Source organism: Neolamprologus brichardi, chromosome 20 (genome assembly GCF_056152115.1).
Source record: "Neolamprologus brichardi isolate AB-2024 chromosome 20, ASM5615211v1, whole genome shotgun sequence".
NCBI lineage: Eukaryota > Metazoa > Chordata > Actinopteri > Cichliformes > Cichlidae > Neolamprologus > Neolamprologus brichardi.
Window position 1 is genome coordinate 34,026,910 of NC_142123.1, and position 22,514 is coordinate 34,049,423.

At 43.0% G+C, this 22,514-nt stretch overlaps 2 protein-coding genes across 9 annotated transcripts in view; one reads left to right on the plus strand and one right to left on the minus strand.

The window, feature by feature from the left end:
• Positions 1-7,020, minus strand: part of LOC102776246 (IQ motif and SEC7 domain-containing protein 1-like) — a 165,214-nt gene extending 158,194 nt beyond the window's left edge. For 2 of the 6 annotated variants that reach the window (XM_087833930.1, XM_087833934.1), the window contains exons 1-2: positions 6,891-7,020; positions 3,614-4,115 (exon numbers count right to left, since the gene is read on the minus strand). The gene's annotated coding sequence lies outside the window, so the exon portion shown is untranslated. Of the gene's footprint in view, positions 1-3,613; positions 4,119-6,890 lie in introns of all 6 variants that reach the window. The other 4 variants (XM_087833936.1, XM_087833935.1, XM_087833932.1 and 1 more) reach the window with 3 other exon arrangements.
• A 6,370-nt stretch (positions 7,021-13,390) lies between these two features.
• Positions 13,391-16,781, plus strand: LOC102794298 (uncharacterized). Of its 3 annotated transcripts, none has more exons than XM_035914560.2 (4): positions 13,391-13,517; positions 14,215-14,367; positions 14,482-14,835; positions 14,960-16,781. In XM_035914560.2, exons 1-4 carry the CDS (start codon positions 13,499-13,501, stop codon positions 15,154-15,156), a joined length of 723 nt encoding a protein of 240 aa, XP_035770453.2. In that variant the 5' UTR covers positions 13,391-13,498; the 3' UTR covers positions 15,157-16,781. The 3 variants fall into 3 exon arrangements, with proteins under 3 accessions (XP_035770453.2, XP_035770452.2, XP_006806352.2); XM_035914559.2 differs by having other exon boundaries at positions 13,392-13,517; positions 14,957-16,781; XM_006806289.3 differs by having other exon boundaries at positions 13,397-13,517; positions 14,315-14,367; positions 14,957-16,781.
• Positions 16,782-22,514: the final 5,733 nt, after the last annotated feature.

Genomic DNA, 22,514 nt, shown 5'->3' on the forward strand with positions numbered 1-22,514 from the left:
ATCATCCTTAGTTAGCCCAGCAGATCCTTCTCTGAGTGTCCATCAGAGGTTATAAGATGAATAAATGCTTACAAACTAACAACAAAAAAGTAGAAGCAGTCTTCTTTTACACGGTGACTTCATTAACGGACCAATGATCAGATGTGTTGCAGTGTTGCATTTAGCAGATGAAGAACCAATCGTGTCCCTCGATGTAAACCAGCACAGGCCATCGTTACTCACTTCAATCACAGTTTGCATCCATTTATTCCTCAGTCACACTGGAACAATGCGACCAGGAACAATCTGTGGATGCACAGTGATTGCGCTGAATGTCTTTATATTTGGTGACTGACAAAGTAGTCATGGTAACCAATTGGTTGAGTACAGGTTAACCATCTAATTTTATTTTATTTATATGGCACCAAATCACAACAACAGCAACCCCGAGGTGCCTTTTATTGTAAAGACCTGAAAATAACAGAACACCCCGGCCACCCGGCCTGTTGGTGAGGCCTGGGGGTCCATTTTAACAGGTGGGAAACAACCTCCAAACAATCAGACTGACTCACTCTCAGCCAATGAAAACAACTCGTCAACAGGGGACTTCATTCAACTGGTCACCCACTGGCTGTATTCTGGTAATATATTCTGTATAAAAGAAAAGTTGCTCGTGGAACTTTGCAGTTAAACTGTTTTCCTGCAGCAACTACGTTGTCTATGATGTTCTTGCTGGACTCTGAATATAATATATTATGGAGAATTCCTGTACATGCAGGTGAGTGCCTTTCCATGTACTTGGCAACATTCCTTTGCTATCTGATTAGACCGGGGTGGGCAACTCCAGGCCTCGAGGGCCGGTGTCCTGCAGGTTTTAGATGTGTCCTTGAACCAACACAGCTGATTTAAATGGATAAATTAGCTCCTCAACATGTCCTGCAGTTCTCCAGAGGCCTGGTAATGAACTAATCATGTGATTCAGGTGTGTTGACCCAAGGTAAGATCTAAAACCTGCAGGACACCGGCCCTCGAGGCCTGGAGTTGCCCACCCCTGGATTAGACTCTTATTGCTGTTTTTTGCCATCTTTATGCAAAGTTGCTTGAAGCAAATGGCTGTAAATTGTCACAGACTGTCTCTTTCTTCAGAGTAACCATTTCAAATTCAGTAATTTTAGTTGTGCGGCGATCTCCAGCCACTCTTCTTTTTGAGTACCACTGTAACATTAACTAATTGCATCCCCACATTGTCTTTCTTGGCGCCGTTTGTATTGCATCCACAAATGCTGAACCCAAGTGGTCAAAACAATCACTTATTGCAGGCTTAAGTGAATTACAATGACTTTTTCAGATTTTATAAAAAAATCTGGGGATGCATTTTCTCCATTTGTCTGAGGTTTCCATTTGTCAAACCTCCTACATCAACTCAACCTTCACAGAAGCTTGAGAGATTTAGTGACTTCGAAAAACCAGCAGCGTGTCTCCAAACACAACACGCGGTGGATAGCTTCTCTTTGTTCTTTGTTTATTATAACGTCTGTTTTCTCTGCACAGGAGCCAAGCTAAAACATGAGCAGCACAAACATTAGAGGAGACCACATTACCTTTCCACATGTTTCCCACACTGCCCCACGTGGTGCTACACAGTTAAAACATCTAAACATGGGTTTGCAAACGTCTGGTAGACACAACAAGAGGGGTAATCCATCCTCGTGAAAGATGCTGCACTATAGACCTGGATACAGTTTGACCATATTAAAGCAGAAAGCTGCAGAGGTGGACTTTGGATATACTGGACAAAGGACGTTTCAGATAGAGCTGCCAGGCAGGAGGAAAAAGAGGATCACAGAGAAGATTCATGGATGTCGTGCAGAGAGTTGGTGTGACAGACGATGCTAGAGGATAGGATGAGTAGATGATCTGCTTTGGCAACCCCTAAAGGGAGAAGCTGAAAAAAGAAGAAGTCTGTGAAGGTTCTCAGTCATCCAGGTCATCGTAGTCTAAGGAGCTTGGAAAGAAAAGCATCTGGACTTCTTTAAGTTTCTTGAAGATGTTTCACCTCTCAGCTTCTTCAGTGTGTTGAAGAAGCTTCTCGGATGAGACACTTTCCTTTCCAAGCGCCTTACAATACCCAGATACAGTTTGTATTTTGAGTCTGGTGTAAGAGAGTGCACTAAGGTTTGTGTTACTTTTACTGTTGCAGCACTTGTTGCGTTTTAAACTGTGTTTTTCTGCAAATAACAAGGCCGGCTACGTGTCGTATGGGTGGTGCAGGCCTACTCATGACCAGCAGGAGGAGGATATACAGTTAGCACTGATGGTGGCACAATTACCATGATTGTAGCTCTCTGTGTTTCTGCAACTCAATTTAATGAAGTTTATATAGCGCTGGTTTACAAGATGCTTCACAATGTAAGTCAAGAACCGCGCACCATCACGACCTACGTGCTCGTTATAAATCTTTGCTGTAGAAGAATTTTTAACTATGGTTGACGAGAGTCTCAACAAGTGGAAACAACCTGTTTTATTGGTGGACGGTGAACTACATGAACATACAGAAATGTAATTCATTACATTTATTTCCATCACAGCGCTGCGGTGGGGCTGGGTGGTGTACACCTGGACAGGTTGCCAGCCTATAACAGCACCTGGTATTTCCAGGCAGCCCCTCATCCAAGAACTAACCCGGCCTGGCAGTGCGTCATCAGATGAAATCAGGGTGTTATGGTATCAGCTGCTCTGAATTTTATTTTTCCTGCCTTCACCATGGAGATCACAGGATTGGTTCAATTTGTTGGGTTTTCAGAAAGAAATCTCCAAATGTTCAAGACTGACATGGACGACATGTTTCTAGAAGTGAGGCTTTGCCTAAAGTAGGATCAGAAATAGACCTTTATTGTTATTGTACATGTACAACAGAATTATGGGAAGTAGATTCAGGCATTTTTTCAAATTTTAACTTTTAATGGTCTAATCTGGATCCATTCACGCCGGACATGGAGGAAATGCTCAGCCTTGGTGGAGGTACGGGAACCCAGACTGATCTCGTTAAACTACAGTTTCTAAAATCGCTGATGAATTTTAAGTATTTCCATAGATCTTGGTTTCATGGGGAAATGCTTAAGAAATAGCAGAAAAACAGTCATTTACTGTGTGACATAATCCTATTTCTGAGTTCTAAATCTTACACTGAAATCAATCTTCACTCTTTGCTCTGCATGTGCACACAATTCATCGGTGTGTGGGCGGCCTGAACCCTTTTTCCTCTATGATCTTTTACATAATTTCGATCTTATTTAACAGCAGCGGGACTATTTTAATTGGCCACTTTCAGTCATGTTATTTGCCACAAACACACAAGTTCTTACAACCCACACATTTCACATACAACAGCCTCATTCCACTTGCACGCGCACACACACGTGAAGCACATGCAAACATACACACGAACATGTGCAACATATGCACAGTTAAAAAACAGGCCACACACACACACAATAATGGTCTGTGTGGCCTATATAGTCGACAGCTACATGCACATGACACACATATGAGAGCGCACACTCACTGACACACACACACACACACACACACGATGCAGCATCCAGAAAAAAACAAAAACAAAAAGGAGTCTCACAGGTTTCAGCGGCTCCTGCAGAGGTGATGGAGGGATGAAGGTGGAGGAGGAGGAGGGAGGATTATTGATCCAAGCTCATCCCTCTCTCCCCTCCTTCGCTGACGCTGCTGTCACCATCATCTCTCTCAGAAAAAAAAAAAGAAGTGCTGCTGATGCTCCGAGGTTTCGCTCTCTTCTTTTTCCTCTTCACCAGATTACGATCACTTCAATCCCTCCTTCTGTTCTCGCTCTCCGTCTTCACGTATTCCTCGCCTCGCAGGCCGGGTCCTCTCCTCTTCTTGCTGCCGAGTCAATCTCTTTCTAATTATCATTCCTCTGCGTCTGACAGCCGAGGGATCCGCTGCTGCGGCGCTGATGATCTCCCCTCTTTGTCCGCGTGAGCGTGTGAACAGATGAAGCTTTGGTTAATGTCACCGATGAAGTATTAGTTTCTTCTAATCCTCTGCTATGTTGCTGTAGAAAGAGGAGGAGGAAGGAGGGGGAGGTGTTGTGTCCAGAAAGGCTGCTTGGATGGATGGATGGATGGATGGATGGATGGATGGAGGGAGGAGGTAGAAACCGTAGAGAGGGAGAAAGGAGGGAGGAAGAGTATGTGTAGGTAGAAGAGAGGGAAAATGTGCACCGTCAAACAGCGACACATGCAGAAAACACATCAGCTGCAAGCGCTGGTTTACCGCACGACCAGAATCATTGCACCGATATCACAGAGGGTGTTAGAGGCTGAATGCAGCTCTGTAGTTCCTGCATATTTTAATAATACTGTGACAGTGCTGCGGTCCAAGGACCAAGTGCAATAAATCTATCCATCCTTGATAAGAATGCAAGAAATAAAAACTTAGCTGGTGGACCCAGGTGTGCTAAATTAACCTTTAGCATCTCATGCTCGACAGTTACATGTCAGAGTTCACATCTGCTCTTTTATATGGAATTTTCACCTATTTGTTCCTTTTGATGAATATTGTAGCCAAGAGCATGTTAAAGACTTGATCTGATAGTTAGCATCTTTTAGTTTCTACAATAAGTCTAAAATTTAGCATGTGGCTAAAACGCGAGCTAACCCTAACCCTACATGGTTTACTCATGACCTGTTGTTGGTTAATGGCCTTGTTTTAGATCTGGTGGTTATTTACTCACTGCAATAACAGGTCACTTTTAAAAATGTCTGATATTTAACAACAGGTGTTTCTCTTGTCGACTGTGCATGAAATCACTTGTAGAAATGCCTTAAACCTGCATTCTGCCAGCAGGGGGCGACTCCTCTGCTGCACTGAACACACCCAGTGAACACTTTCCTGATTAATATGGGCTACATCAGCAGTCCAACCTTTTTTGCGCCACGGACCGGTTTATGTCCGACAATATTTTCACGGACCCGCCTTTAAGGTGTCGCGGATAAATGCAACAAAATAAAACCAGTATCTGTACCGAAAAAAGGAGATTTATTCATGACACACGGCAAAAGACCCAGGGAAACCAAATTAACGATATAAAAAACACAATAAAAACCTTGAAAACCATAAATTTCACACCCGAGCCTCAACTCTTGCGGCCCGTTACCAAACGACTCATGGACTGGTACTGGTCCGTGGCCCGGGGGTTGGGGACCACATGGCTAAATCACTAGTTTGAGGCTGCTAATGGTGCTCCTATTAGCGTGAGAAGGGCAGATAGAGCAGCCCATTCTCATTGACAGCTCAGCTCAGTCTTCACAACAAGAATTCACTAACCATCGGGTAACGTCAGATGTGTTCATCATTCATATACAGTCTATGTTTGTCTCTGGTATTATGTGTAGTGAAGGAACCATAAACACTGTGCTGGAGATATTAATCAGTAACTTGTGCATTAATGTCAGAGTAATTTTTGCCTTTTAATCTTTTTTTTAAATTGTTCCTTTTCTAGAGTGGAATGATTGTAGAGCGTACAACTGTCGAGCATGGTGGTGGTAGTGTCAAGCTCCGGCTTTGCTGTCTGTGGTATTGGTGCATTACACAAAGTGGACAGAATGATGAAACTTGCACAGTTAGGTGCTCCAACAGGACAATGATCCCAAACACACATCACAGCTGGATTTAAGAGTTCATTACCTCAAAATACAATTAATTTCAAACTTGAACCAAATTCATGCATTTTAAAGCCATTAAGGATGTTTGCTGTACAATCATCTGATCGGTGAAAGGAACAGTTCAGCAGAACAGTCACGCCTATGATGACAGTATGTAAATGTGTATCCGCTACTCCAGTAAATACCAGCTAACAATAACATACAAAAACACTTTCTCTTATTGGCTTATCTAAGTGTTACCACTAATCTGGCAGCAATGAAAAACAGCCCACAGACACAAATCTGAGTTAACAGTGAAAACTATTCAACTGTAGGAACATGGAAACAGATGTGATTACAGTGTTTCCCACCTTCTGGAGCTGCAGCACATATTTCACATTAGCCTCAAAACAGAACCTCATTCACAGTGCCTATGTCCATCCTTCATATACAGTCTATGGTCTTTCCAGTCAGATTTGATCCTTCTTCATATTTGGTTCATGTGTCCTTGTGGTCTTTCATCTCTCATTACAGTCGACTTTTCCTCATTTTGGTCAGCAGCAGCCTCTGACCCCTCAGGCCTGCACCACGTTTCGGTTTTCACTAATCCTGCCTTACATAAATAAATGACAGAAGCGGCACATAACAGCTATGACATTAAATAATAACCTGAGATAAGAAGATTAGAGACACCATGGTTCTTTAGCTCGGTGGCTGCAGTTAAGCTGCGCTGGCACAGTTTGCGACATCTATAAAATCATATGTAATTTGAATAAAAGGCCCACACTTAATAGCGCAGGGTCAGTTCACACGCATCACAGTGAGGATTTCACTGGACTCGTGTACAGGCTGATTCAGGCCTGCAGGCTGCTGACATGATTCAGAGGATCGATACAGCGGATCGCAGATTCTGAGCGTCTCCGCGGAGATCGGGACAATGTTTTCGGTTATGGTCTCATTCTGCGCGCGCTCTTTTCACGCTATGTGACAGGAAAACCAATTAACCGCCAGCGCTAATTAACGATGACAGCACGAGCGCTCAAACGTGACAGCAGAGCTGACAAAACTGTTTTTAATAAAGCACCAAAATGAAAAGTTGACGCTCTCTGATGTCTGCGGTTATTCATACACGGCAGAAAATACGCACGCGCGCGCACGGTCCATCACAGCCGACACACACACACACACACACAGTCGCCTTTACGCAAAGGTTCATGAAGGAGAATAACTCACCTCGTCCTCTGTCCTCTGCTGTGAAATGAGAATAATCCCCATCTCACACACACAGACACACACTCTCTGTCACCGCGATCCGCTGCTGGGAGCTGTGGCCGCAGACGGAGCAAAAGATCCTCCACATCCAACAGGATGCACCACTCTGTCGGTAAAAGCAGGCGGAAGCATTAAGATAAGGCGAAGGCGCGCGTGCCTGCAGTTCCTGTGATGGCTGCTTGAGGTTGACTCCAAACTGAGTCCGTCTCCACAGACTCGTGTTAAACTGTACCTGAGGTTTTTTTTAATGGCTCATACTGAATGCAGGGAAGGCTTCAGCTTTGGCTGACTGGCTGCTTTGATTGTCCTCACATGCACTAACACAGGGGGTCCAACTCCAGGCCTCAGGGACCGCTGTCCTGCAGGTTTTAGATGTGTCCTTGATCCAACACAGCTGATTAAATTACTGAATGGCTGGGTTACCATGGTAATATAGCTAGTGTCAGTCAATCAATAGTTTATGCCCACTTGGAGGACAACACAATACTTTGGTCATTTGCCAAACATAGACATCCTTAAAGTCATTGAGTTTAACTCAGTTGCTGGTCAACATTTCTTTGGAGCTGTCAGCAGGATGTAGACTGTGGCACCAGCATGTCAGCCCTTCATGTTTTGAACTTCTGAGACCTTTTCTGTGTTTCGTTCCAAACTTGGGCAAAATCTCACAAAGCTGAACATTAAGAACCAGGAGGGGGTGAAAACGCACCAGAGTGAGACCTCCTGGCTTTGTGACACTCTCTGATGGCTCGATTAATCAGTCCTGCATGCACCTCTGCTGCTGCACCTGCTGCAGCCCCTTCCTGCTCAGCTTCCGGCCCCTCTACCTCCTATTGGTGTGTTCCATCACCCATGCTACCATTCGGTTGTTTTTTTAAATGTTTTTTAATGCACAGAAAGCATTTTAGTGCTGCACTGTTGGTGTCACAAATAAATGCTAATATTTTAACATCTTAAGGTTTAATATCATATTGCATCACCATTTGTCTTTGAGGTAGAGTGCACAACTATATCCTGCTGCCAAATACTAATAACCATCATAAAGACTTCTGTGCAGCTACAGTAATGTAGAAAACATCAAGATTAAGATTTGTATTCTTTTACAGAATGCCCCAGATGTGATTTTCCACCAGGATAAGGTAACTGTAACCAATAACCCAACTGAAACATCAATGTTAAACACTGTAGTCTGGATGGAAACAAGCAAACATTTGTTTTCTTCTGTAACGAGTTGTTACAACCGTTCACCTCACCATCATTCTGCTCCTCCATCCTCCATGTTTGGATCTTTTCATAACCCTCCTCCTCCTCTGTGTTCTGCTCTGCCTCCCTCCTACTCTCTCTGTAAAAGCTGATTGGAAAGAACATATTTCTCTATGGGAATCGATAGATTTGAGCACACGGACCAAACCGAGATCCAGCCTTACTGCATGTTTCCATGTTTCCAAGATTGTTTTCAAGGTCAGTGCAGAGAAAACAAGTTAAAAAAAAGAATCTGACTTCTGTAGAGCTGCAGCTTCTCCAACAGTAAATCTATAGTCTGTCCTCTGAGAGCGCACACGTGTGGCATCATAGACCTGCAGGAGTTCTACCAGCAAAAGTTTCATATTTTACAAAAGATTTATAACAGTAGCATTTTGTGAATGATCACATTCTAGTGGGAAGAAAAACAGCACAAGATTGGTATCATTCTTGTATCTGCGTATTTAACTGAAGCGAGGAACAGGTACGAGCCAAACTAGCCCAGCACAAAAACTAGAAGCATCAGCAGCAAACAAACCTGACGTCCTCTCATCCAATCACGGTCTCAAACCAACGAGCGGCAGGCCGGAGCGCTAAAGTCGAGGCTTTGACATGTGGAATCAGTGGGTGATGAGTCCACTTTCACTCTTGGCTCTCTCACAGAAACACCAGCGTCTTCTCTCAGAGTCTCATGACTTAATTCTTAGTCGAAAGCTTTTCTCTTTGCTCCTATGGAGATAGCTATGATTCATGTTCCCAGTGTAAAGTGTTACAACAGCCTGTAAACATTCATACATGATGAATCTTTACAACAGCCTGTGCTCATGGTGCTGCTTAGCTCAGCGTAGCCGTGACTGACGCTGATAAACATCAGATATTCTGTAAGACTTGACATTAAATCGTTACTCAGATCAGTCTGAAAGTGTTTTTTTACTGTGATGAAATGAACGCCTGTCAAAAGCTTTGCCTACTACTATATATTTTATATGAATACCAGCTAGGCTTACTATGAACTCAAAGGAGCTTCATTATTATTATAACAACGATCATTATCAGTTTCATCCCTCAGAAACTCGGCGCTGCTCTCTGTCCTCCTCTGCACATATTTATAACAGCAGAGAGTTCAGCAAAGTATAATTAGTTGGAGTGATCAGTGGGAGGATGAGGTGTGTGTGTGGATTGTAATGCCATGATTTATACAGTTATGTTGTTGTGTGTGTAGGTGTGTAATGTGCTTATACGTTACAGTGTTTGCGTGTGCGGTGTCTTGAAGAGGCAGCAAAGGAGCATCAGAGCTGTGATTATCCCCGCGGCTAGCTTCAGTGTATACATGCATTTCTGTACAGATTGATGTTTGCACGGTTGGCTGCGTGGGCGAATGTCAAATGAAGCTGTGTATATCATGTGTGTACATATACACTGTCCGTACAGAAGAACAGCTACAGCTCTAAATGTTTTCAACCTTTTGTCACATCAGCACATTTTTGTGTCTTTTTCAGTCCTAAAAAACTTGAATTGGTTACTTAAAGAGGTTTTTGAATAAGCAGCTTTCTGAGCCGACCTGTAACACAATCCAAGTTCCTCCTATCAGTCAAACCTGAGTCAGTCCCCACAGACTCCCTGTTCAGACAGCCATCATTGCAGCAGAAATTCAAATGTTTACAGTGTGTTAGACATCTTTTCTTCTTCTTCTTCTTTTGTCCCCAACTGTTGGTCAGCAGGGGAGGTCGTGACTGTGGGTCCCGTAGGGCAGCGGTCTCCAACCTTTTTTGCGCCACGGACCGGTTTATGCCCGACAATATTTTCACGGACCGGCCTTTAAGGTGTCGCGGATAAATACAACAAAATAAAACTAGTACCGGTACCAAAAAAAGAGGATTTATTCATAACACACGTGAAAAGACCCAGGAAAACAGAGTAAACGATAAAAATGATAACAAAATAACGCTGAAAAGCGATAAAAACCCTAAAAAAACCCATACATTTCACACCTGAACCTCAACTCTCGCGGCCCGGTACCAAACGACTCACGGACCGGTACCGGTCCGAGGCCCGGGGGTTGGGGACCGCTGCCGTAGGGTTTCCATCTTGGTCAGCGATGCACTTCCAGGCCTTGTGATCTCTGGCCTTGACCTTTGCTTGCTCGAGGGTTAGACATCGTTGTTTAAGATAGTCTTCAGTTTGCTCGACCCAAGTCTTCTTGGGCGCATCGTGCTTGACTCTTCAGTGGGCGGGGCGCTGCAGGCGATGGTTACTCATGTGGCAGACATGGCCAAACCATTGCAGTTGTCGCTTCTGGATCGGCTCTTCCATTGAGGGCTGCTGGTGACATTGACTACGTATCACGCTGTTGCTGAGACGGTCACGGAGAATCTCATGCAAACAGCACATTCTGGTCATTCCCGTCTCGACTGTAACATTTGAAACTCCCTGTGATGATGTACAAAGTAAAAGTACAAAAACTGTCTGTGTCCAACAAGTTTGCTTCGTGCCTGGTCTGAAGACTTCTGTCACTGTATTACCTGAACCTGTGAAGCAGGTCAGCCATGCACCATAAACCTTCATGATAATCTGCTCTTTAGAAGTCAGCTTTGTGAGTCCAGAAATCTACAGAAAACAGGGTAACAAGTTAATCTCTGATTGTGGTGCAGGCCCAATCTATTGCCAAGTAGTATATGAATGGTAACCCAAACACTGTTTGGTCCAAAAGCACACTGATGATAATTCTGTTTAAAACTCGAGGCTCGGTGAAGTCCAAGTCCAAAGAACTGAAATCCGCCTACATAGAGCCCAGATTCTGTGAACTGTGCGGCCATGAAAGACCTCAAGGTCACACACGCAACACTTTCTTTTGTTAAGGTTTGTTAAGGTTCAGTATTCTGAGCCACAGTCCGTCATAAAACATACAACACTTCACACTGCAAATGTTTCAAGGTTAAATACGTTGTATAAAAGCTTGTAGCTTCATCCCCGCACACCTGTACTGCACATGTGAACATGCCTCTGTGTGTGCGGAGGCCGAGGTGTCCTCCCCTGCCCTCCGTGCTTTCAGAGAAGTTGCTGCTGGTCCGTCGCTTATCTACTGTTTGCTAATACAGACCCACCTCTGAACCCTGATCAGTGTGTAGGCTGCAGATCTGCAGGCTGTGTGGGAGAGCAACACGGTGTGATCACACTCGACATCTGAGGCAAGATGCACAGCAGATATGCTATACAATGGTAATAATAGAGATCCAGCACTTCTACACGGTTAGAGGAAAACACTTTTCAGGTTTCAGTCCCCCGAATGATTCTTTATTAAAAGTTCAGAATGTAAGAGTGAAACAAAACCCCAAAGGATTTTCTCATTTTTATGCAAAATGTATATATACCTGTGTGTGTGCGTGTTTGTGACCATAACTGAAAGCAGCTGATCATCGTTGAGATGCTCGGCTCTCATCTACACGAGCAGGAGACGGAGACTAGAAGCCAAGATCAAGGCAGCATGAAGGGAGGCTGGTCGACTACTGGAGCTGCTGAAAGGTGCGATGAAGAAAGGGCAGCTGAAGAACAATTATCTGATGTGATCCACTCTAGAATGAAATTGTGATAAAACACAGCAGCTAGCAACCAGCAACCAATCCAAAAGGCAATTTTCATTTATTTCTTTTTGTCTTGTACAGCTGGTTGATAGGTGACATGTAATTTTCAGCAAAATTATAATTCAAATACTCCTTTAATTATTGATTGTTCTCATTAATTTTCGATCATTTTATATATTTTCCCATAGTATTACATTTGAATTTAACAGATCATTCTCTCACATAACAGACAAATATTTGTAAAAGTATGATACATTTGTGAATGTATTTTTACAATCTAAATATGACATGTAAAATCACAGTCTACTTTGTAAATCTACTATGTAAATTTAATGATATTCTAGAAAGACAGTACAAAACTGTAAAATATACAGTAAGATACTTTGACATTACTATTTTTTTGGAACAGTGCAGGCTTTTTTTTGTTGTTGATAAGATTAGCTTATGCTAGCTTACCTGCAAATATAAAAACAAACAAAAACTACAACAACAAAAACACTGTAATCTACTTTACATTTCCAATGTTGTTGTACTATTGTGCGAGGTATGACTGTGCAATGACAATAAAGAGTTATCTTATCATAGAAAATGTGTATTGAGTGGATCAGATAAATGAACCTGGATCTTTGGGCTGATCTGCTGGAAAGATCATTGGAAGATGGAGCTTCTGTTTTATTGTTCCTAATAACACTTTACAGTATAAATGTTTGATGATGTTCTGTTGTTTGATTTTTGCCTCTGAATATTGATAGTTTTGTATTCTGGACACAAACTTGAAATATAGTTTTATTTTAAAAAACCTCAGTACTTGTACATTATTTGTACATCGATCTCCTCACCACCCCATCAACACAGGAGGGTGTGAAGTACCCTCAGTTGTGATGTGCTGCCCTCTAGGGGACAACATTTTGAGTTGCACATTAAATAAACGGTTTATCCAAATACATCAGAGTCAAAATGAACGAGTGAAGGAAACAAAACATACTTAATCAGAACTTTTGCAAATAAAAGAAAACTGCATCGCCAAGTCTAAGAAAACTTTCCCAAAAACAAAAAGCACAGGAATGAGGAAAAACAGAGTGTGTGTATACTTTAAACAGTACTGCAGAACCAAAGCCACGTGCACAGCCCAACAAAGAAATCAGGAGGAGAAGAGGAAGGGGAGAAGGCAGCTGTAGGGAGGGGGCAACACCCCACCCTCCTTGACCGAGGCCCACAGAGGCCAAAGGACAGCCAGCCTCAGACCAGGAATAGAAGTGGGAGTGAATCTGCTGCACCAGTAATCCGAGCTCTGACCCCAAACCCAGTATTCAGCCACAACATGGACATGGAACACACACACACACACACACACACACACACACACACACACACACACACTGTTACATTCTTATGCTTTTTTAAAATTCTTTCTAAATGTAAACAAAATCAAATCTTTGTAGTGATTATCAGCTGAGCCCTCGGTGACCGGGGAGGGGGTCCAATGCCCAGCCTGAATTCTTCTGGCGGTGACTCGGCGTGGCTGCTTCACGTGTTTGACCTCAGAAATAGGTTCTCACTCCAGGAACTTCCAGGAAATGAGAAATGAGAGGGCCTGCAGTTGTTGCAGTGGGACTGAAGCAGTGAGGAAGACATGAAACAGGAGTTGGGTGAACCAAATAGTTGCTGGGTAGGTTTGAAATAACAGACTGCAGGAGGAGGCAGCGGTTCGTTGTAGCGTCTGTGCAGAATGAGTCGGTCTGTTCCCATATGACAGAAGACACACAAGGTAACGTATAAGAACTGACACTATTCTGTGGTTTAATAATGCTGAATGGTTTATGTAATGTGTATGATGATGGAGTGAAAGACATAAGAAGACTGAAGCGCTCCTGTCTGTGTGTTGTTTTCTTGATTTCTTATTTTCCCCTCCCTGCTGAACCTTATTCAGGAAGTAACCTGTTACATCAGCTGTGAAATCCATCAGTTACAGCAGTTTTAGTTGTGTTACTGTGAGAGTCGAGTAGAACGTAGTATGTAACCCTCAAGTTACCAAACTCATGTTTAGAAATGCACAGATTTTATATGATAGAAAGTTTAATGCCAATAATAGCTGCTTTTAGATATTTTTTACAATCCAAAAATAAGTTAAAAATGTACAAACAGTTATTAAAACTTACTTCTTAAAAAACTAAATGAATTTGTTCAGAACATTTTGATTCAGAAACCTGATGCTCACAGCTGCTTATAGATGAAAACATACATGAAAAAATGTGATTCTGTCCTTCGGTTCTGATGCTGAGCTGTTCTACATCTGAGGTTAAAAAATGGCAGATATGTTTGGACTCCCGAGCTCTTGAGCCTAAACTTGGGAGTAACTCAGAAAATATTCCTGACAGGAATCTTACTAATAAACTAAACGTATTATTGTTATGTTGAACATTTTACCTACTGTGAAAAAAACAGTTTTTATACTTCTGCTGTAGATATGATTTATATGCATTTGGCCCCCACCAGCGGGGCCTCTGCTCTGAGGGACGGAGTGAGGAGAGGTTGTCTGGGTTTCATCTCTGTCTCCTCCTACAGGAAGATGCTCGACAGAGTCCTGCTGCTCATCATCCTCCTGCCCTGTGTCTGTGGTTGGTCTAACCCTTCTCTTCATCATACCATCATTTACCTCACTCGCTGATTCGACTGCTTTAAGCTCTTTTCTGTTCTCAGCGTGGGCTCCTCTGGTTGTGTCTCCTCCACAGGATCGCTGATCGTGTCACAGAGCTTCTATCAGGCGGAGGAGAACGACAACATCACTCTGGAGTGGAACTTCACCACCACAACGAACAGCTCGCCCAGTCTGCTTTTTGTCTCCTGCGACCTGATAGCCGATCAGGAGCTCTCAGTCCTGTATCGTGTGCAGGATGGCGTCGAGGTCTCAGAGCTTCAGGATAAACGGTTTGCGGGGCGAGTCTGGAGCGACAGCAATGCCCTCACAGAAGGACGAATCGTGCTTCAGCTGTCCGGCCTGACGACTCACGACTCAGGTCTGTATGTGTGCAAAGTGAGCACGGATCACGGCTACGGCTCTGACAGCTGTCGGCTCAACGTCACCGGTAAATCTGTTCAGTAAAACCTTTAAACATGTTTAACAATGCAGCGTCTTTAAAATCAAACGTGTTTCTTAATGGATTGTTTTTAAAATGACCATGAATGACATGCTGGGTCTTTCTACAGCAGCAGGGGACCTGACCGAACCTGAGACGTCACACGCAGGACTGGTCGGCATCTTCGTGGGAATAGCTTTGATGGGAACGACGGTGCTGGTTCTGTTCTGCTATCTGTTCATTCGCTCTCTGCCTAAAGAGCAGGATTACGACTCAGAGTCCAGTTACGAAGCTGAGAAAACTTTCAGTGCGTCAGACGATTCACTTTAAAATGAGTCCGTTTGTTTTCTCGGTGCAGGGAGGATGTGTGCACGGGCGTGCTTATGGCCGCCCCGGCGTCAGGAGCCTTTCCCAAGACGAGCCTCACCCCTCATTAGCTCGTGAAGGCTGCCATTGGTCAGAAAATAAAGCCAAACAGATAAAAACTATTTTGGAGCAAACTTATTCAGCTGTGATGCAAACCTGATGCAGAGGAGAAAGGAAAGGGAAACATTTTAGGAAACTTCACATTAAGTTTACAGTCACAAATTATGATTAAGGCTGATCCTGATGCTTCCTCACTTCCACACCTCCTCACCCAGTCCCCCCATTTATCAGGGTTTGGTACCAGCACTACCAGTACACTTTTCTGTGTCTCCTTCATGTGGAAGGTGAATCTGCAGCTGGTCCATAACGCTATAGAAAGAAGGTTATTGATAAAGCAAAACTAAGTAAGAGTCGTAGTTTGTAGATGGTCTTTCTCACTCGTCTCACAGCAGAATGCATGAAAATAGCAGCAACTTCAATGAAGACAGCAAAAGGTGTGAAAACGTACAGCTCAGTCTATATAAGAAAAGCTGTTTATAAACAGGCACAAATAGAACATGTGAAACAGGTTTAGTGGAAAAAGATTAGCAGAGGCAGAAATGGACACACACGCATGAATGGTTGACAGTAGCAATGTCAGCCGTCATTTATTTTGCTGGAATAACTCAAACAGGTCAGTAGCAGTGTGCTCATTTCACCTGCAGATGGCAGTGCTTACATTACATGTGGAGCTCATAACGTGACTCATTTTCATAACCTTTAATAGCTTCTCAGCCAGGGCTCCCTTTAATATGACATTTACATTTCATGAAACTAAAAAGAAACAATGAATAAAAAAGACAGATATTTTTAACCTTTGTTTCACTAACATTTTCAGTTTCAGCTCAGTCAGGATGTTTTGCACGAGCAGTGATGGAGGACGATGTACCTGTGAGGTTTATCCAGCTCATGTTTATGGTCGGACGAACATGAAGGAGATTGCTCAGCCTTGTGGATCCATAAAATAGATTATTATCAGTAGATCTCCACAGATTTTGACTGTGTCAAATGCTTCAAATGACGGATTCCAAGATAATTTCAAAATAATTCTCTTCACTGCCTTTTAAAACTTCACTATCCTCACAGCTCTCACAGTGATGACACAGACTCTGCTCTGCCTTACTGCTTGCTGAAAAAGCAGTCCAGGTTCAGAGGTGTGTGTACGTGTTTAGATATCTTTGTGAGGACAGAACGGCATTAGTTCATGTTTGATGGTTAGGTTAAGCTGCAAGAGAAAACATTATTTCAATTAATGTCCTCACTAAGATGTGAAAACGAGTGTGTGTGTGTGTGTGTGTGTGTGTGTGTGTGTGCATATATTGTGACTTCCAGTCATCAACTGCAGTGCTGAAAGTATAAAAGGTTCTTTTATAAACAATAAACTTGATTTTTTAAATTGTCCTCACATCTCTGCAGTGATTTTTGTTTTTACAGTGGCCTGAAAATGGAGGTGCAGTTCCTCTAATGGCCACTTGAGGTCGAATCTAGAAGTGAGTCAGTCCCCACAGACGTCCATGTTAAAATGTTCATCAGAAATAAACATGTTTACAGCCTGTGCATCTCTTTATGTTCTTTACTCTCTGTGTAACTCTTTATTGACTCGAGGTTCGACATAGGCAGGAGTAGCAGCTGGCAGTCTGCTGAGGCTTCACCTCACCAGACCTCTGCAAAGGATTTGGCTCCAAAAATAAAGAAATTTGCACTCAAAAAAGAATAGAATAGAATAGAAAAGAATGTCTTTATTGTCATTGTCACAGGTACAACGAAATTGAAAGTGGTCTCTGATCCATGCATCATCCAAAAAATTCAAATGCTTCAAATGTGGACGTGGCTATGGCCATGTCATCTTTTATATACAGTCAATGTTTTTTCCAACTTTTATTGTGTTGCTGCAGTTAATTCTTTTTTTTTTTTTTTTTTTTTTAAATCTACCGTGCTTAAACTGCAGTAAGCAGTTCAGAGTGTTCAAAAATGTGCGATCATATTTCTGAGCACATCTCTCAGCTCAGAGATCTTGATTTGAATCAAACGGTGACCTTCCCTCTGCACACACCGTCAGGCCCAGTGAATGTGATGTCAATTAAAATTCCTTGTGACAGAGAGGGAGAGGTCGAAGCTATTGACCAGTTTGACCTCCTCCGACCTCTCGTGGTCCCTGCTGATCAGTTAATGCAGCCTCCCTCTCACAGCAGGGTGGACCGCTCGCAGCACTCGCATTCACAAACCGCTCAAATCGACGATGTGAGTCTTTCTGCGAGACGACGGTAGCATGAAAGCGCCACTGAAACATCCACACATTCAGTCCACGGCGTCTCCAGGTCCCGCTGTGCTGTTGCTGGTTTCAGGGACAGCTGAGCCGAAAGCCAGAGCACCAACTGTCTTCACCGAGCTGAAGAAAGAGCAACACAGATGAAAATAGAATTCATCGAATATATTTAAACAGTGAAGAGCTGAAAGATGTCATGTGATGAATTTGTTCAAAAAGAAATACATTAATTATGATCACGTTCAAGGTGTTATCAAGGAAATTACTTCTTTTAATAATAGAAAAATATATGAATAAGACAGAATGAAGAACTCAGAGGGGCTTAATGAGGCCGTACAGCAAATTAAGAGCAGATTAGGAGAACATCAGAGGATGTGGAGACGATTAAATGAATTCTTTTGTCTGTTTTAATGTTCAATAGGCCACAATTATTTTCTTTTTTCCATGGCTGGTTTTGATGAGTTAGCCTGAATATAAAATCAAGCAGCAACCGTCAGAGCTTAAAATGATGTGGAAAACCAAAAGCTGCAGTTCCCTCGATGACCACTGGAGGCCGGCTCCCACAGTGAGGCAGTTTCTGCTCCTATGAGCTGTGTGACGTATTCACACATTAATGGACGCACTGGGGGCAATTTTTTATATCTTGCTCAAGGACACGTCAGCAGTAATAGCACACATGAGGGTAAACATGACATTTTAATTAATTTAATAAAAGACAAATTCAGCATTTGCTCTGCAACAAATCTACTCTGTTAGGCTGCCGAGAACATTTTGGATTCAATCTGAAAAAAATGTTTTTAAATTTTGCTTGTGTTTTTTTACTTGTCCATGAAAATGTTTAACTGCTCTGAAACCGACTGAAATATGTTTTTAAAACATTTTTATTGAATAAACAGGAGGAGCCGGCCTCAGCGAGTCACTTTCTAAAACTGAACAAAAGTGTGTTCAGTTCTTTTACAACCACATTCAGCTCTCTCTCTGTCCTCTGGTGTGATAGAGCATCAATCAGTGCGGTTGCTGTTTGATCACACACTCATTAACCTGCAGGTTAAACCATCGGCAGGCTGGGTTTTCTGTCCAGCAGGATAATGAACTCTTTCATCATCAGAAAGGCTGCAGCATGCACATCTGCACGTTTTTCATCATAATGGAAAATCATGCTCTGTGTGAAAAACTACGAATATTTTACACGAAAAATATTAAATATACTCCAGGATGACCAACAGTGAATATGTCCAAGTCTGGTATCAACCAGCATCTATTAAAAACACATCAGCACATGGCTCTACAGTGTAGGCCCTGCACTGTGCTGCCAAAAGGGTGACCGTCACGTGGATTCATCCATAAGGTTTAATATGATGTTGAGCCTTTGCAGCTGTAACAGCTTCAGCTCCTCTGAGCTGATGCTGGACAAGAAGGCGTGGCCTGTCTCCGCTGCTCTACACCTCTTCACCTGATGCTTTGCACTTGGTGATGTAAAGCTTGGATGCAGCTGCTCAGCAATGGAAACCCACTCCATGAAGCTCTCTCTGCGCTGTTCTCCAGCTAATCTGACAGGCACATGAAGGTTGGAGGTCTGTGGTGACTGACTCTGCAGGAAGCCGGCGACCTCTGCACACTCTGTGTCTCAGCATCTGCTCACCCCGCTCTGTGATTTGGCTTTGCCACTGAGCTGCTGTTGGTCCCAATTAGTCTCACAGTGTTATTATACTGAATGAATTCTGTGGGAGTGACCGGAACACCTGATTTCAATGATTTGAAGGGATGAGTGAATACTTTGGGAAGCAAATGCAAAAAGGTAATCCACAGATAGAACCTTGAAGTCCTCACAGCAGGTCAGAGTTATATTCTCAGTACATCCTCTGACTTTCTCCTCATTATTTCACTGCATGCTTTTTATTTAGAAAGCCTTTTCTTTAGGATTGTTCACGTTAACACGTCTTTTACTCTGAGTCCATTCCTGTGTTGGTACTAAAACCCCTCTCTGTGCTCCCTGTGACCTCCCTTTAATATAGATCTCAGATACCAGGAGGACAATTAACAAGATTTACTCCTTCAGCCTTAAAGCTCATCGACTCGCTCTCTAAAATTCATTATGAGCTCACAGAGAATAGATTTTCCCCCCTCCCGACCTGAATAGAGCGATCACACCTAAAACACCCCATTTGTTTCCTTCTGAGTGCAGTGCTGACCATTTTTTAAAGGTAAAAAATCCATCAGGACTGAAGTGTTTGCAGCCCGGCATCATGACGTGTCACATCGCCAACACAACGAGTCACTTTGTGCAGAATCACAACTCGCTTTTTGGTTTCCGTGTGAGAAAAGTGACCCCTAACCTGAACACTGTCACACGTAACACAGAAAACAGACAAAAAAGTGCAATTTTCACCAAAACTATAATTACTGATAAATAAAAATAACCCTCAGTTCTGTTGAGTTAAGAGAACGAAGCTCCATATTTGTGTGACTCGGTCTGCTTGCATGCAGCCAGTGTTGGGAAGGTTACTTTTAAAATGTATTCCATTACAGATTACAGATTACAGATTACATGCCCCAAAATGTATTCTGTAACGTATTCCGTTACGTTACTCAATGAGAGTAATGTATTCTGAATACTTTGGATTACTTAATATATTATCATGCTGTTTACAACTACATGAATGTACTATTGCTGTGATTTATTACTGTTACTGAAGGTCCGCGGCTCCGAACCGTAGTAAAGGGACCTCTGGCTAATACGGTGGGTTCTGTGTCGGCTCGTAGCTGAAAACTAGCTTTACTTTGTTGTCTGGGTCAACTTTGCTAGCAGAGACAGAGAGAGGCGTTGAAAGGCTGCTCCAACGGAACTTATTGTTTTTGAAGGAAAACACGAACACGGTGTACAGTCGAGTCTTAATAGCTTACTTACAGCTGGGCTCGTCAGGCTCTCTTCTTGGCTGCAGTGGTTATTATTATATTTACATGCTTCCAGCTCCCGTTTCTGCTCGATGACAGCTCGTACTTTTCCTTTTTCTCCCTCCCTCGCTCACAGACACATAACGGGTATGGCAGTCCATTCTCCCTGCAGCACGGACTACACTGCCCATGATGCTACATTCTTTAGAGCTATACCGGTAGCATTCTGCCTATTAGCTTAGCACAACAACAACAGGCGCTCTCTCACCCAGGAAACACGCAGAGAGAGAGCGCGGCACCCTGTAACCATGGCAACCGTAACGCTGCCGCCTGGAACAACAGAACGTAGCTGTCAAACAAAACCCAAACAGGCCTGACCCGCCACAATATGAAACAGGGAAGTACCGCCGTGTAATCCATTTATTTCAACAAAGTAACTGTATTCTAAATACCACCTTTTTAAACGGTAACTGTAACGGAATACAGTTACTCATATTTTGTATTTTAAATACGTAACGGCGGTACATGTATTCCGTTACTCCCCAACACTGCATGCAGCTAACACACCAACACACCAACACACTAACACTGAACCCGAGTTCAGAGTTAAAGAAGTGTGCAGCACATTTAAATGTAAGAAACAAACATTGCGCCTCAGCTGGGAGAGAAAAGTCATTTACTTTTGTTTTCATTAATATTTCACTTTATCTTTTGTTTTTGAATAACTGAAATAATCCACGGGTATTTTATTTTGAAAGTCAATCCCGCAGATTAATTGAACTGATTAAAAGGTGAACATATAAGGAGGGGGGGGGTTATATAAGAGAAATCTGATTGAATCTTTATTGAAAAAGGTGAACTATAACTGGGTAAATAAAATAAATAAAATGATAGTGTGGGGAGACATGAAGGCCTGTGTCTGCGTCTGCGTTTCGATTATTTTTCTCATTCCTTCCTTCTTCGCTCCTTTTCTTTTTCCAGCCCATAATCACCTCATCTCCTCCCTCCAACCCCCCTCTTCACCGAGATCCCTGTCAAATGATTTCAACAATCTCCTCTTATTTTCTCCTCCCCCCTCTTCCTTGCGTTCCTCTTCGCTGCCTCTCCTTCCTGACCTCTCCTCTTCTCTAAATTATTCCCTCTTTTTCCTCCTGCTTGTAGGAACCTGTCAAAGCAGCTGCACAGTGAATTTCTGTGCCTTGTCAATCAAACAGTGTCTCAGGTCGTGTGGCTGCAGTTTCTTTCACTGCTCCTTACATAACCTGTGTCTGATAATTGTGTTGTAACGCACGTGATTTTGTTTCAGGTTGAAATGAAGCTCTTCTGGGGAGCGAGCTCTCCTCCGTCCTCGTCACCTTCTCTCCTCGTCTCCTCTCCTGCTCTTTACTTCTTCTCTCTGTAATTGCTTGTCAGAAGCCACCGTCTCTCCCTCCCTCCCTCTCTCTCAGTGTGATTTTATGGCAGATCTTCCAATCTGCTGCTGTTGAACTGTCACCCTGTGCCCCCCCCCCTCCCCGCTGTGCTTGTATGTGTGTGTGTGTTAGTACAGTATGTAGTCTGTGCGTGTAATCGATGATGATACTGTGTGTGTTTGTGTCACCTTTAACCTTCTGGAGACCGTTGAGGCTTTCAGTCTGTCAGCTTGGGAAGATTACAGGCTGTAGGTGCTGCTGCTGCTCGCACACTCGCACAAACACACTAATTCATCCCTCGACTGCCACTTACTATGTCTGCATCCCTCCCTGCACACACACACCCTGACCTCCTCTCTGCATTATGCGACTCTGAGCTTTGAACATTGACTGAAAGCAGAAAATGGATTTCAAAATGTCACAAATGGAGAGAAAATGTCATAAAAACATGTTTCAGTGTTGATACGGCTCAGTGATGAGGACTGAAACCAGCTATGGACGTCATTAAGCTTCCTCAACACCACAGTACAAAACACACACACACACACACACACACACACACACACACACACACACACACACACATGTTATTTTGATTTGCATAAGAAGCCCAATAATATATTTTATATGCACTTTAGCAGAAGAGAGGAAACAAACAGAGAACATGAGATAAAAATACAAACAAAGCGAACAGAACACGAGGGATGAAG